Raw genomic sequence first — 14,537 nt, forward strand, 5'->3', positions numbered from 1 at the left:
CTGTACCCAGTAGAAACCGCCCCCAAAAGTGAACCGTACCGAGCTGACTGTGCCGTACCATGCAATGGAAAAGCACCATTAGAGGAACGTTGCCATTTAAATAGGTTTTGTCATAAAATTAAGAAAATTTTCCCCAGGTGCCAAAGTAATACCAATAACTTGGAAGTATCTCTAAGTGTTCTCAAATTATGATTAGAGTTCTTTTTCAAAGTTCTCATTTAAGTTTTATATATATATATATATATATATATATATATATATATATATATATATATATATATATATATTTATATATATACTGTGCTTCAGAATACAATTAATTCATGAAATCTGCTTAAAGCGGTCTTTCTACTTTAGGATAACTTCAAACAGGACTAAGCAATGACCATGACATTTAACAAATTGTAGGTAGTTCTCTAATTTTGATCTTCAATGTATGTTCAGTCTACAGCAGTGATTTCCAATCCTAGTCATTGAGAAACCCAAAACTGCACATTTTAGATGTATCCCTAAACGCACAAAAACACCTGATTCAACTCATCATCTTATTAATAAAGACTCCAAGACCTCAGATGTGTGTGTCAGATAAGAGAAACATCAAAAACAAGCTGTGTTGGGGGTTCTCCAGGACCAGGATTGGGCACCTCTAGTCTGCAGTATTTGTGTTACTGAGCATACAAACTTATTGTGGCACCCAAGTGTTGTCACTGCAGACTGTATATGCATCATCAAGCCAGTCATAATGAAAATAATGGCGTGTTCCTATAATGAAAATTATGGTAAATGTAAAATTTCACTTGTACTGGTAACGTGACATTCCTAAAGGACACTGCACTGTATTCAAACTCCCCTGCTGTGAGGCACAGACATCAAGCACATTCTCTGCCTCATTCTGTTAGGAACAGTGGCAGCAGCCGTGTAGGGGAGTAGAGCTACAATATGCATCCGTCTGCATGATCCAGATGGGAATTCAAGGGTATTGTTCAGACAGTCAGGGGGCCCGCAAGCAACCGAACAAGAGAACACAAACAAAAATGTTTGGAATCCCAGAAAGCATCAACAACACAGGGTGGTCAAAAGTGGCCAGCGAGGGCAACGGTGTCTAAAGTAGTCTATGTCAGATGATTCAAACAAACATCCTGACTCATTTATTCCAGCTTCTCTTGTTTTTCAAATCTTTTTCATTCTTTCTGCCACCAATTTTCAACCTATGAAGTTAAAAGCAAATCTATCACAATGTCTCTGGGACCTCAGAACAATGATTAATTCTTGCAGCCGTCTTCTACCTTTCATTACAGTGAGTGTTGCACAAGGCTTGCAGCCGGAGGATCAGGCCTCTCCCATGGCAACACAGCCTACAACCTATTGTCAAGTGTCCACAGGAGGCATAATGAATCCCTTAGACGTAGAGAACAAATGTAAATGAACACATGAAATTCTTCTTTCATACAATCAGAACAGAATGTGTATTTCTTCATTCTATTAAGAATATATTAGAATTCTCTCATAATCCCAGATGAATTTAAATACTGTTCACAATGGTGACATCTGGGGCACTAGAGAGATGTGACGGCTATGGGTGCATTAGAGCAGGACAAGGCCTGTGTAAATAATTCAATTGGCCCTTAAATGCATCTAAATGAGACCTGGTGGACATACATTTTGGAAAAATGAGCAACTGTGGATCAATAAAGAGCATCACTAAAAGAGTGAGCTACACAATCACATCTGTTCCTTACTAATAGATGTGCATACACACATACACGCATATAAACATTTGTTCTTTCTTGCAGCCAATAATACTGAGCAAAGTTTAAAGATAAATACAAGGACATTTGTTTCATAATTCTACAGCTCTTATTGCTTGCTGTATCTGAAAATGTAACCCATTATAACTGCTTTTGACGGGGCATTGATTAGATAAGGCAGAACATTCTCTATGATATTCATCGTAAAGTTGGGGAAATGTAAGCGATATGATGGACTGTGATGTAAGCTTCTTGGCATTTAAATAGACGATACTGAGGGTGGAGACATTCCTAGAATATTCTCCATAAAGCCCTTTTAAAATATAAGTTTAAACGGATAATTCAGAAGTATTTTCCCATTTTCATGTCATTTCATACTTATTTTGTTCTACTGAACACAAAAGGAGAGGTCTACTTTGGCAGAAAACATACGAGTAAATAATGACAGACTTAATTTATGGTTGCTGTGAACTTACTAAAAAGAAAATTAAGTGACCAGTTTGCACAAAGTGCAAAGAACATAAATATACTTCGGTCTACATAATTTTGCTCTTGTCAGACTCAGCACTCTCCTGTGTAATTTGGGGATTTGCATTAAATACAAGGCTAGAGGTTGCATTACAAACTTGCAGCTACTGGACACTGAGGGCTGTGGGTAGTTACACTCTTAATTACAGAGTAAACACACAACCTGTTTGAGACCAACTACATGATTTTAGTCTTTTATAACTGGTCAGATTACAGCTCTGCAAAATATAAATAAACATCTTTAAGGGAACATTTTTATGGTGCCACACAAAATGTAAATCAGCCATTTGAAGGGGTCATTAACCTTAATATTTCCTGATACTGAATGCAAATTCTCATTAAGCATGGCAACTAATGCAACAATTTATTTGTTTCATTCAATTTATTGGTCCACACATACAGTAAGTAAATCTGAACATGAGAGTTTTCTTCCAATTTCAGCATGAAAAAAATAAACTGTTTGATTAATGAAAATGAAGCATTTTTAAATACTAAAGGTGCTGTCTATCTATTTGCTAAATTTAACTAGCAAAAAAAGTCATTGTCAATAGTGTAGCAATGTATGAAGCACAGTGGTGAAAGCTTTCACCCTCACTAGAAATTCTAGATGGCTGGACTTCCTTGCATAACTTTACTGTACCGCTGTATATGACCATATCTTAAGTGTCAAGTAATTTCTGCAGTGGTAATGTCATTAAATTGTTTTCCCCCCTAAAGAAAAGTAGAAAATCCTCAATTCTCCTATATATCTTTTCACTTTTGCATATTATGATTCATTAAACAACTATTTACACATTGAATGAACCTATTTTGTATGTTGGTTTGGTGTTTGGTATGCAACCGCTTTCTAAACTGAGCCCAAATGAATGGGAAAGACATGAGAGCAGGGACAGAACAATGAGAGAGCTATGATTTAAACTGTGTTCATCTCTACACTCCTATTTATCTGTGAAGAGGGAACACACTCAGACTAAACTTAGACACTCGATGTGATGTGACTGTCTGGAGCAGTGAAAGCCTAAAATGAGACAGCGACCAAGAAAAGTAACATGATGTTCTCAGCATTAGTTTAAGCATTACTTACATAGATCTCGTTGTGCTCGAATCGCTTCCTTAGATTCTCAATGAAGGTGTCTTCTGACAGGGGCTCAATGAGGACCATATCGCCCACCCCTATCATATTATCAAGAAGTGATGTCTTCACCTCCATTTTGGACAACACCACCTATGGAGAAAGCAAGACAATTACATATCAGATCAAGAGTTCTGTAGGCCTTGACTTAGACATGTATCTAGGTCAGTGGGGTTAATGTGTGTGTGTGTGTGTTTATTAATTCATACAGAATACATTAAAAATGTCGCTAATTCATACTGACATTGGTTTGAATACAATTCTTCGATGATTAACATGTTTTCAATTTCTGAATTTCAATTAATTTTGATATTTCTGTGGAGCAGGATTATTAATGTTAACTAAAACAAACAAATAAATAAATCATTCCATGAAATAAAGAAAAATAAATAAATAAACATTTCAACTTAAAACATTTCTCATTTTTGTTAAAGAGTTAGTTCACCCAAAAATGAAAATTAGCTGTGAGACACTTTTTATTAAGGATGTGTGCTTTTTATTTCACTTCTTTTGGACTGAAGCACTGCAACACCCGCTGAGTGCCATTAAACAGCCTGAAAGATCAAAGACGATTTTTAATATAACTAATATTTTAATATAAGAAATTCATATATACCTAAGATGACTTGAGGGCGAGTAATTTATGGGCTAATTTAATTTTTTGGGTAAACTAACCCTAAAATAACTAAAACTTAAAAACGATATAAAAACTCACACACAAAAAACTAAAACTTTAAAATGAAATTTATATAAAAACAAAAACATAAATATTCTAAATATTAGCAAACACTAAATAAATTAGTCTAAAATAAGGACTTTATAAATTTTATTGTTACCAATTTCTAAAAGCAAACCATTAAGCCAATCAAATGTTATTTGGGGCAAAAAAAACAACAAAACAAAAACAAAACTTTTGTCTGACATCAATTGCAAGCCTTATTTACTCATGTCACAAGCTTATTCTTGGTTTCACCACATTAAAAAAAAAAAAAAAAAAAAACACACACACACAAAACACAAACATTGATTAAAACATGATATTTCTAATCATTTGGTACATGCTTTATCAATTGAGTTTTTAAATGACTTTCTCCACTATTTTTGAACTCCCTTCTTGGTCACTGACCCATCTATCCCAGAATTCTGTGCACTGACCATCTACAGTGCATTAATGCTGATGTCTGTTCATATGAAACCTTATCATCAGCTTCTTACACTTCTAACCTTAAAAAAAACTCAAATAAATTCTGAAGTATTTGCAAAGCAGCACTTGACTGGACCGGCATGTTCAGTTCTGTTCAGGACACTACGGACACAAGATATTCCACTGGGAATTATGTAACGAAAAACCCTTGTCCCAGCTGATGACCCATAGATACTCCCAAGAGGTTTATGGAGTGGAGGCATCAAAATGTAGCTACTTTCTCACTAAACAAAGTGGACAGCAGAAATAAACTATGTAAATGTTTACTTCAAGCAAACCCATCACTGAATTGTGATTTCACAGTTAACAGCTAAACAGTTCAACTGCAAGGGGCAGCGATTTTTCCCTTCTCTGGTCACTAATTCAGGTGCCAATTGCATTCAGGGCCTTCATATGAGGCTCTACTGAGCCCATAAACCCCCTATGCACTGTTCAAACAAACAGGCACCGGCAAAGTGTAGTGCTCAGCAAAAAGCTCTTCCAATAACACCCCATGCTTTCACTCCCAGCTCACTCGGAGTAAAGAATCAAAGCACCCAGCATCGCCAGTTGTAGTCAAAATACAAACATGGGCAAAGAAGCAAGTCTTAAATAAGGGGCAGACAGTATAACACAATGTGGTTATACTGTCAAAAAAAAAAAAAAAAAAAAAAAAAGTTGAATGTAAATGAAGGATTAAGAGGTGAAAGCTAATGGCAGATTGGACTGATAAGGTTGCCAGGATGTGTGTCTGCCTCAAGTCTCCTACGAGTGCCTCAGATTGCTGCTGTGCAGTTTGATAATCCCAATCTTTCTTATCAACAATTTAGGGCAGGGCTAGTCATCAACTTTAAGACTTTGCAGCCTTGATGTCAGAAATTAAAGAGCACAATAAATTTAAATTGGACTTGCATGGCTTTTTATCCACTAGTGTACTCCTAAAGAAAACTTTAATTTATCAAATATACATATTTAAAATGTACAACAGACCAAAAATATGGAGTCATAATCTTGCACAAAAAGGATATTTAACCAATTAACCCTTAATGCATATCTCGGGTCCTTAGTGACCCGGGACATCATTCTCTACCCTCTCCCTCCTTCATTTTTTAAAGTTAAACATCAACTTTCTAAGTATTCCTCAATCTATTCATTATAAACAATATAATAGTACAATAAAATAGTAAAATATAAAATAATGCCCATTTTCTGGTAAATTTATGAAAAGTGTATTGGGTTGCTAGAGACTCAAGGTATATAAATGTGCAAGTTTTTTTTTTTTGCGCAACTATATTTACATATCTGATGACTCAATACATGCAATGCATCTTTTTTCCCTCAAGTTTGATACACAGTGATGATGTGACGTTTCACTGATAATTACAGCAGGCATACAACAAACGAATATCATCAACGAAAATTGAACTGGTTTGAATGGCTTTACTGCAGAGCAATTACTATACGCAATGAAATATAAATGTCACTGCCATTTGATGCTGGGTGTGGTGAATAAGCTGCCAGTGGTCAAAATATTGAATATGAAGTCATTGAAACTATAGTTTTGAGAATAAAATCTTCTGCTCATATCGAACCCTTTTAAGTTTCAAAAGGTAACAAAATATGCTTTATTTTATTCTTCTGTAATTGTTCTTAAAATATCAAGAGTGTTTTTTTTGCTATTGCAGCAGTTAGTGATCCATCCGTGCTGGATTTTTAGTTCCGGGTCGCTAAAAGACATGAATACGTAAGAAAGATTGGCGAAACATTAATGCATTTAAGGGTTAAATACCCTCTCCAGATTGAGAATGTCCCTCCCATATTACCAGTTGCCAGCAATTACCAATATAAAGTATCAAAATATAGCTCACAGCTGAACTACTAACCATTTAAAAAGGGATAAGTACTTTGAAACATGGCACCTATACTTCCATTAAGGGGCAGTATTATAATAAAGTCAGTTAAGTATAAAATAGTGTGGAGTTCAAAAATAATGAATAATTGAAATATTCAGAATCTAAAATTAATTTATAAATTACAAAAATCCAAAGGTAACTGTAAACAATGCTAGTCTTTCTTTCTTGGATTGTTTTATTCATGTTCAGGAGTTTTAAATAATACACACACACACACATACATATATATATACACATACAACACACACACACACACACACATATATATACACATACAAAAACAAAATTAAAAACACACCTCAGAGAGAGATGAATCTGACATATCTGTAAACTACATAAACCTCTAACTAAATACTTTTCCTAAAAGTCTATTCTTCGTGTAATGTCATCAAATATTTAGGGGACTATAAAATCATTTTTTATTTTACATATTTTATTCTATCCATTTTATTTTTTTCTTTATGACTTAATACAAATTTACTAACAAAAATGATGGTATAAAATGCTAACAATGTATTTAATATTGTAAAATGCAATCAAATGATCAAATGCAAAATTAACAATTCCTTTTATTTTTGTAAAACAAAAACAGTACATGTGGGTTACTGTTAAAATTAAACCACTGAAAAATTGGACTGAAATAATGTGAGGTATGTATATACTACAGATCATACTTTGCTACCACATTTATGATTAATTTCTACACTCTAAACACTTAATACATCGTCAAAGAGGCACATTCACTTAATATTTCATTTTGCCTGTGATACATTTACCTCTTTGATCCTGCCTGCTAATAAATCACAGTTATCCAAAGCCAATTGCTAAGAACTGAACAATGAAGTTCTTTATAAACCTCCTTTTTCTGTTTTGCATTATCTTTGCTTTCGAGTAATAGTGGGGAAAAACCACTTCTCTCTATGTCTACCTCAATTTGTGTCTTGGCAACAGCTGTAACCTGACAGCCGGGGATATGATCAGTGACCTGTGAAACGGGACAGAGGAGAAGACCACAGACTAAAGGTCAGACAAGACATGACGAAAGCCTGGATGCATCCAGTGGTTCCAAAGTAAAGAGAATAATTCCAGGGCTCGCTCCCCCGCTGCATAGCAACTCCTGGCAAAATCTACTAGTCTAACTGAATAGCAGCTGCTCTGGAAGGACAAAATTATTAGCCAATAAACATTCTCCAGTGTTTTAATCTGATCAGGTTTGTGTTCTCTTTAATTCATGATTACCAGACTTACAGGTAAAGATTTGGTTTCACGTAGACAGACTTTTTTCAAGTTTTTTTTTTTTGCATGGTGTTCTGCATGTGATGTTTGCTGAACAGTTGTTAAGGGAGATCTAGATATTTTGTTGCACGCTTGCCACATGGCACAAATGGACAGTTTATATTGTGGACTTTATACAGGAAGACCAGAATACAGGTCAAGAAACCAGGTAATAAACAGGCAACACCAAATATGTGGCAAATAAATAAGCAAGTGATGGGGTTGTATGTCTTTGAACATAACATTTCAATAACACATTTTCTAGCAGGAGAAAAAAAAACAAACAAAAAAAAACAAACACACACCAGAATGTGAATCCCAGCAAAAGTGGAAACTGGTGTTCTATTAGTATTTCCAAAAGCTCAGTGAGATCCTCAGCAACTATAACTGCACGTGAATGTGTGCTGGTAGCCTCGTAGCCCAGATTCCCCCACTGACATAACTACATCTGAAACAGCACTGGAGCACGCAGACCATATATTAAATCAATATCAATCTACAGATCAAGAGAGGAAGGATTATTTTTCCTGACAAGGACAGAACATCATGTGGATTTTTTTTTAAAGCGTCACCACATTTTGAAAAAACTATTGAAAAGCTATTTTCATAGTTTGAGACAAAGCATGGTATTTAATCCAAAAAGCAAGGATTTTGGTTAAGACAAATTTGACCATGTTTATGATAATTCTGAATATGCACAATTAATAAAAAATACATAAATCACACCTGTAAAACAGACTGGATTCCAGATGGAAGAAAAGAAAAAAAAAAGTTTGATGAATCAAATGCTCAGATTTCAGCTTTTTAAATTTCCATGCAGAATTACTAAATGTAACTGTATTTGCCATGATATTTCTGCTATGAGCGAGCATACTCCTGATTATGACAATATTAATTGTTAACGTAGATCTTGTCTCGTGATCTAGCTTGTCTAATTTAAATTTCATTAGCAAAAACCTGTTAATGTTAAGTTTGATTCATTTCTGTGAATCAGTTCAAACTGGCTGTTTTAATAAGTCAATTAAAAACTCTAATTCATTGATTTTTTTATGTTACATTTCAAAAATGTTGTACGTGTGTGTAAGTATTGTGTGCTTATGAAAAAAAAAAAAAATGAATTATTCTTCGTCTTGTTCATGTAGGTAGTGGTACTATAAGCATCCAAACAGGTCAAGTATTTATTATTTTAAATTACATTTAGAAAGAAAGAAAGACAAAAAGAAAAATCTAGGCTACAATGGCTATTTGTTTGAATGATTGTTCTACTTACTTTTTAAGCAAATACATAAACATTAAGATATGTATACTATTGAACATCATCAAGACTATGAAAAATATTTTTAGCTATACTGCCCCACCCTGCAACAAAATACTTCCTATTTTCACTATTGCAAAGGAATCACTGCTTTAAACAAGCGGGTCAAGCAATGTTTCCATATACAGTGCATCAGAGCAGACATGCTTTCCTGCTCATAATTGGATGCAGTTGATGTGCATTAGCAAATAAAGGCATCATTGTTGAAGCCAGATTTCAGTTTCACCGCACCGGGTTCCCAAATACTCTCCACAAATCCATCAGATTAAGCCGCGTAGTATTTTTAGTTACACGACTGCCCTAAAAATGAAGCCATCATGTGCAGCATCAGCATTAGTATTTCTCAGGACTGACCGGCTGTCACCTTTCAAAACTGGCCGGCACCCAAAACTCTACATCTGCCCTACATTTCTAAGTGCAATGCCAATAATATATCATTTAAAATTCCTGGATGTGAGCCACGTGTGATTTTCCACTCACAGACAAGGTAGAGCAGAAAGTCCCTCTTTTCAGCGTTCCTCCCGAAACACCCAGCGAGACATACACTAAAACAACTCCGATCAAACAGACCCTCCAGTTACATTTTATAACACATATTTAAGGACAATTCAGCTCAGTTTCAAAACCCATGCCCTTACTCAAGCTAAAAAAAATCTGCAAATGCAGAACTAAAACGTTAACCTCACAGTTAGTGATGCCAGTGGAACAAGTTAACAACATAATAGGGTTTAATCGAGTACAGACCGCTGAATAAAGAGCCAGACACATGGCTGGTGATGGCAACTACAGACGAGCTCCAAATCAAGCGATGGGGCAAAGCCATTGTGGCTATTTGGGAGTACATGCAAGCATGCTCATTGCTCACTGACCCGAAACACTGCTATGTGAGCCTGCACCATTTCCAGGGTAAACCCTCGGATTGACTTTCCACAATCCCACGGGAGCCAGGCTTGGCAGACTAGAACGCATCTCTGAATCCCATCGCTGGGATCTTTATCATTTAAAATAATTATAACAGTAATAAAACAAAAATTTGTGTGACAGGATCATTGCTGGTTCATAACTCCAAGTGTCTCGCCTCAACGACTAACATACTATGAACTTCTGCTAAGCCAGCGTTAAAGCTCATATACGTCCAAAATAAGCCTATGAAGATAAAGAGCTTTCAAAGACATGTCAGGATAGAATGAGACAGATTGTGGTGCTCAGAAAGATGGCTATACATACAACACTCTCTTGCATACATACACACACATCTTCCAGTATTCTCCTATGAGGCATGTCTGGGACAGTGACATCATCTCAAGTCTGTTGCTTTTATCCTAACTTCTTATTCATGAGAAGCTGCTGGACACTCATCAATATTATTGTGTTATGGTTGAACTTTACCTTTCAAGTGCCAATGACACCAACCCATGTAAAAAAAAAAATAAATAAATAATAATAATAATAATAAAATAAAAAAAGGAGAAGATACTTTGTGCATGCAAGGCAATGTTTTCTCTACTGTTAACTGCTTTTCATCATCCAATAAGACAGTGGTTCTCTACTCCAGCCCCATTGTTCTGCACATTTTGCATGTCTTCCTTATTTAATGAACCTGATTCAGATCATAATCTCTTTAGGTGAGAAATAGCATACAAAATGTCCAGAGCAGTGGCTCATCAGAAAAAGAGTTGCGAACCAATGCTCTAAGATAACCTTACCCCATTTTTTTTGTAGTATGCTGTCATTGTCATGTGACCTACAGCGTTAGTTGCATGGCTTCACTGCCATTCACCCATGGCCTCATTGGAGAGTAAATTGTCCATTGGATGTGCACTTCAAACACTCAGTGGAAACAGTAGGTCATCCGGATACTTTTTGCTACCATGTTGTGTGAAATCTGTGAATTCGGAAATGCGCAACTACTGTTTTTCACCTACAACATAAGTTTCCTCAAGGAAGGACATTTCAAAAAACTCTTCAATAAAGAGCTCTAAGCTATTAATTGAACCAACCAGCTCTGCCATGAATTACAACATAAGATTCAAAGCATTAAGTAACTGAAAATTGTGTATAAGACAAGACAAAACATACAAGATTTGTACTCAGTTTCTTTTACGAGGGAATGAGCTACTCATCTTGTGAAGCACTGCGAATGATGTGATTGAATCTAAAACAAAGGTAGCCTATAGCCTATATTAATTAAAAATCCTTCATTACAATTACACAATAGCATATTTGACTGTAAAATTTGAAGAGTGCGGGGAGACTGACTCGTAATAGTAATTAGATTTGGAAATTGTGCAATGTCGTTATTTTATTTACACTGTGGCAAGATATAGTAGGCATAAGGACTTTACGCTTATCTGTGAAGAGTTCTCAACGACCAAACATTCATCATCCCTATCGGTAAAACTAAACACAGAGACCTTGATAAAAAGCGGCATTGCTTTAGAGAAAGTGACTCTACTGAATGAAGCCTGCGAGACCCAACCCCCCTCGAAAAGTCAACAATTCTCTTCAGCCTCTCACATCTGTTGATTGTGGTTTGCAAAGCACCTTTCCAGAGAAGAGCGCTGTACTTGTAGGCGTTTAGTGGGTGGACTAACACATAAGCTCCAAGTGAGGTGAGCAAGGTGCAAAGAAAGTGCATTACATACAGTACTTGTCATTTCTGCAAAGTGTACTGCTAGAAAAAAAGAAAAGAAAGCTAGACTTTGTGAACTCCTTGTTTCATGACAACAGATAAATCGGATTTTGAGAAATAGTTGCTGCACGTTCACTTCTCGATGTTAAGGGAACTATACACAAAGTTGTAGAAGACTGTCAGCCAGCACATAAAGCCCACGGTTTCCAGTTACACTGATTAAAAGCATCACACCAAATCCAATATTAGCAATTTTTGGCACAGACTGTTGGCCGTGAGTGGTTTCCATAGACCATAAACTCAGTTCACTGAGAGTGTACGTTCCACAGGCAGCAATACAAGGCTCTGACATGACAGGAGACCATTTAATTTTACACTAACGAATATGTTTTTTACTTTTTGTGTGCTTAACATGAAGAAAAATAAATGGCACCCTCCTCAATTGATTATCTATCCCATCGATCCTTAAAATAGCACTAACAATTGCTCCAATAAGGAAGTTTCCACAGTACTAGGCTACTTATTAATCAATCAAACCAATACATTTATTTTAGTGTCCTAGTAAAAACCATGTGAGATGAAAGGGAACATGATCACAACTATTAGGCGTTTCAAGTCCATAGGGTTTTAACATTTCAGGAACCATATTTTCAATGTTTAGCAAGAGGAGAAAATAAAGAAAGCAATGCAAGTGCCACAATGATTTTCTCAGTGTTCAGGGCTTTGCTATGGAGTTTCTAAAACGTTTATCATCATTTTAGCATGTTGCTAGAGGCAGGCGTTACCAAACTGCAGAGTTTAGCTTTAACCCTAATCAAACACACCTGAACAAGCTAATCAAGGTCTTACAAGGGTTACTTGAAACTTAACACAAGTTATGTAATCGGATTAATTTTTCAAGTAGCTTATCAAATAATGCATCACTTTTAAAATTGCAATAAAATATCGGAGTTACTTTTTTAAGCAAGTAACACAAGTTACTTTGTTTTCCCATTTATACTGCCACCTCTCCTGTCCTTGTGTTGAGAGAGCTTGGAAGTTAGTGAGGTGCCTCTGACTGGCACTCCCTTCAGACTGAGGCTTATTAATTTCACTTTCAGTGTTAAAGGGCCTTTACAGCTGTAAAGCAAAAGTAACATAGTAACGTAAAGACAAAAGTAACAATACATTAAAAGTAAATAAGTAATACAATTCTAAAGTGTTCAAAGTGGTTGCATGCCGATCAGCCCACCCACAAATGTAAATCTATAGGATTCTAATGCCAATTTTAGCAATCACTAAGAAAAATGAATAGTAAAATCTGATCACTTAGAAAAGCAACAGGACACCCTTCCCAACAATGATTTGAGGTATCATGTATCACTCATGTCTGTAGCCCAAACTGAGAGGAAAGAGTTACGTGTCCAAGTTTAACAGGTTTAGGATTTTAACAATACTTAAACCCAACATCAGACGAGCAAGAGTGATGTTTGCCTTAGCACTTACCGCTAACAAGTGAGGGACAATGAGCAAAAAAAAAAAAAAAAAAAAAAGTGGCGTAAGGACACTGGGTTCAGCTCAAACTCGGCAGGCTTCAGGCTTCTTTGTCTCTGCCACTTAACTTTAAGACTATTAAGACGTTCAGCACCCCGTGTGTGTGTGTGTGTGTGTGTGTGTGTGTGTGTGTGTTGCCATCTTCACCATTCATGCAAATGCACTCTTTATTCTTCTTATCATTAAAGTCTAAGGTTAATGCGCACGTTGCTTAGCAATTGAACCAAACATGAAACGTTTTATTAATCGAGGCTCACATGCATTTTTTCCTTCATTGCCTTCTTGGGATGGGCTACTTCTTTAGCCGGTTTGCACTCTAAATAAAACTTCAATCCTGTTTGCTTGTGCATTAATGCGACTGCGAGTTTGTTTGTTTAACTTTAGAGCCACACATCCTTTGTGCAACAATAAGTGCAAAACAAAAATGTTCAGAAGGTCCCGTTTAGATTAAAATGAAAACAATTACACTCGGCGTATCTTTCGGATTATTTCACAAAATGAATGAATGTGCAGCGAATAGACGTTCAGCGCTTATTGGCAACCCAAAAGAATTTCACCCAGAAAGAAAAAAGCAACTTTTTAAATGAATGAAAACGCAACTTGCCTCAGTTCTTGAGTAAAATGTCCCTTTTAATCCACTCTTGAAGGCAAATATCCTGCTCTAGATAAACTGGAAGAGGTGATTCTCGTGTCCCGTTCCAAGAGGTTTGTCTGTGTGTGTCCCGTGAGCAGTGTAGGGACGCAGAGAGACTGACTGAGACTACTGCTCAATGAGTGCTGACTGGAGTCCCACTGTGATAATCACCTTATCCCAGAAAAACGCCCATCTTATCCAACCCATTGAACTTAACTGCCCCGACTATCAGTAACATCAGTATAAAACTAATTGCTATATACTGCCATCATGCGCCGTCTTGATGAAATTGCATCAACATTGATTCAGGAGTTTAGCAAGTTACAAGTTTAAATACAGAAACTTACAACCATCGACATCACTACACCTTGGATTCAAATTCTTTACATTAATCTGGATTTTGAAACAAAATATCTAGAAAAGGACAACAACTGACTAAGGACCCAACAGACCCTGCACCAGAAACCAAAAGCCATCAAAAGAGCCAAAAGGAATATCTGTCACAGAGGACTATTTGTTACAAGGGACCAAAGTAAATGCCTTTTCTAAAATCTTTCACCAAGTATTCAACAAACTATTTTTCAAAGAAGAAAAATAAGTTTCATTCATCAAAACAGACAACAGTGTTACAGAATATATCAAGG

At 36.0% G+C, this 14,537-nt stretch overlaps 1 protein-coding gene across 9 annotated transcripts in view; it reads right to left on the reverse strand.

Annotated features, from left to right (window-relative positions):
- The window catches only part of myo1b (myosin IB), a 75,240-nt gene extending 61,132 nt beyond the window's left edge, over positions 1–14,108 (reverse strand). For 3 of the 9 annotated variants that reach the window (XM_042730756.1, XM_042730758.1, XM_042730757.1), the window contains exons 1-2: positions 13,864–14,107; positions 3,361–3,501 (exon numbers count right to left, since the gene is read on the reverse strand). In XM_042730756.1, coding sequence (XP_042586690.1) covers positions 3,361–3,486 — 126 coding nt within the window. In that variant the 5' untranslated portion in view covers positions 3,487–3,501; positions 13,864–14,107. Of the gene's footprint in view, positions 1–3,360; positions 3,502–13,211; positions 13,343–13,863 lie in introns of those variants that run through there. The other 6 variants (XM_042730759.1, XM_042730760.1, XM_042730763.1 and 3 more) reach the window with 4 other exon arrangements.
- Positions 14,109–14,537: the final 429 nt, after the last annotated feature.

This window comes from Cyprinus carpio, chromosome B9, assembly GCF_018340385.1.
Source record: "Cyprinus carpio isolate SPL01 chromosome B9, ASM1834038v1, whole genome shotgun sequence".
NCBI classification, from domain to species: Eukaryota; Metazoa; Chordata; class Actinopteri; order Cypriniformes; family Cyprinidae; genus Cyprinus; species Cyprinus carpio.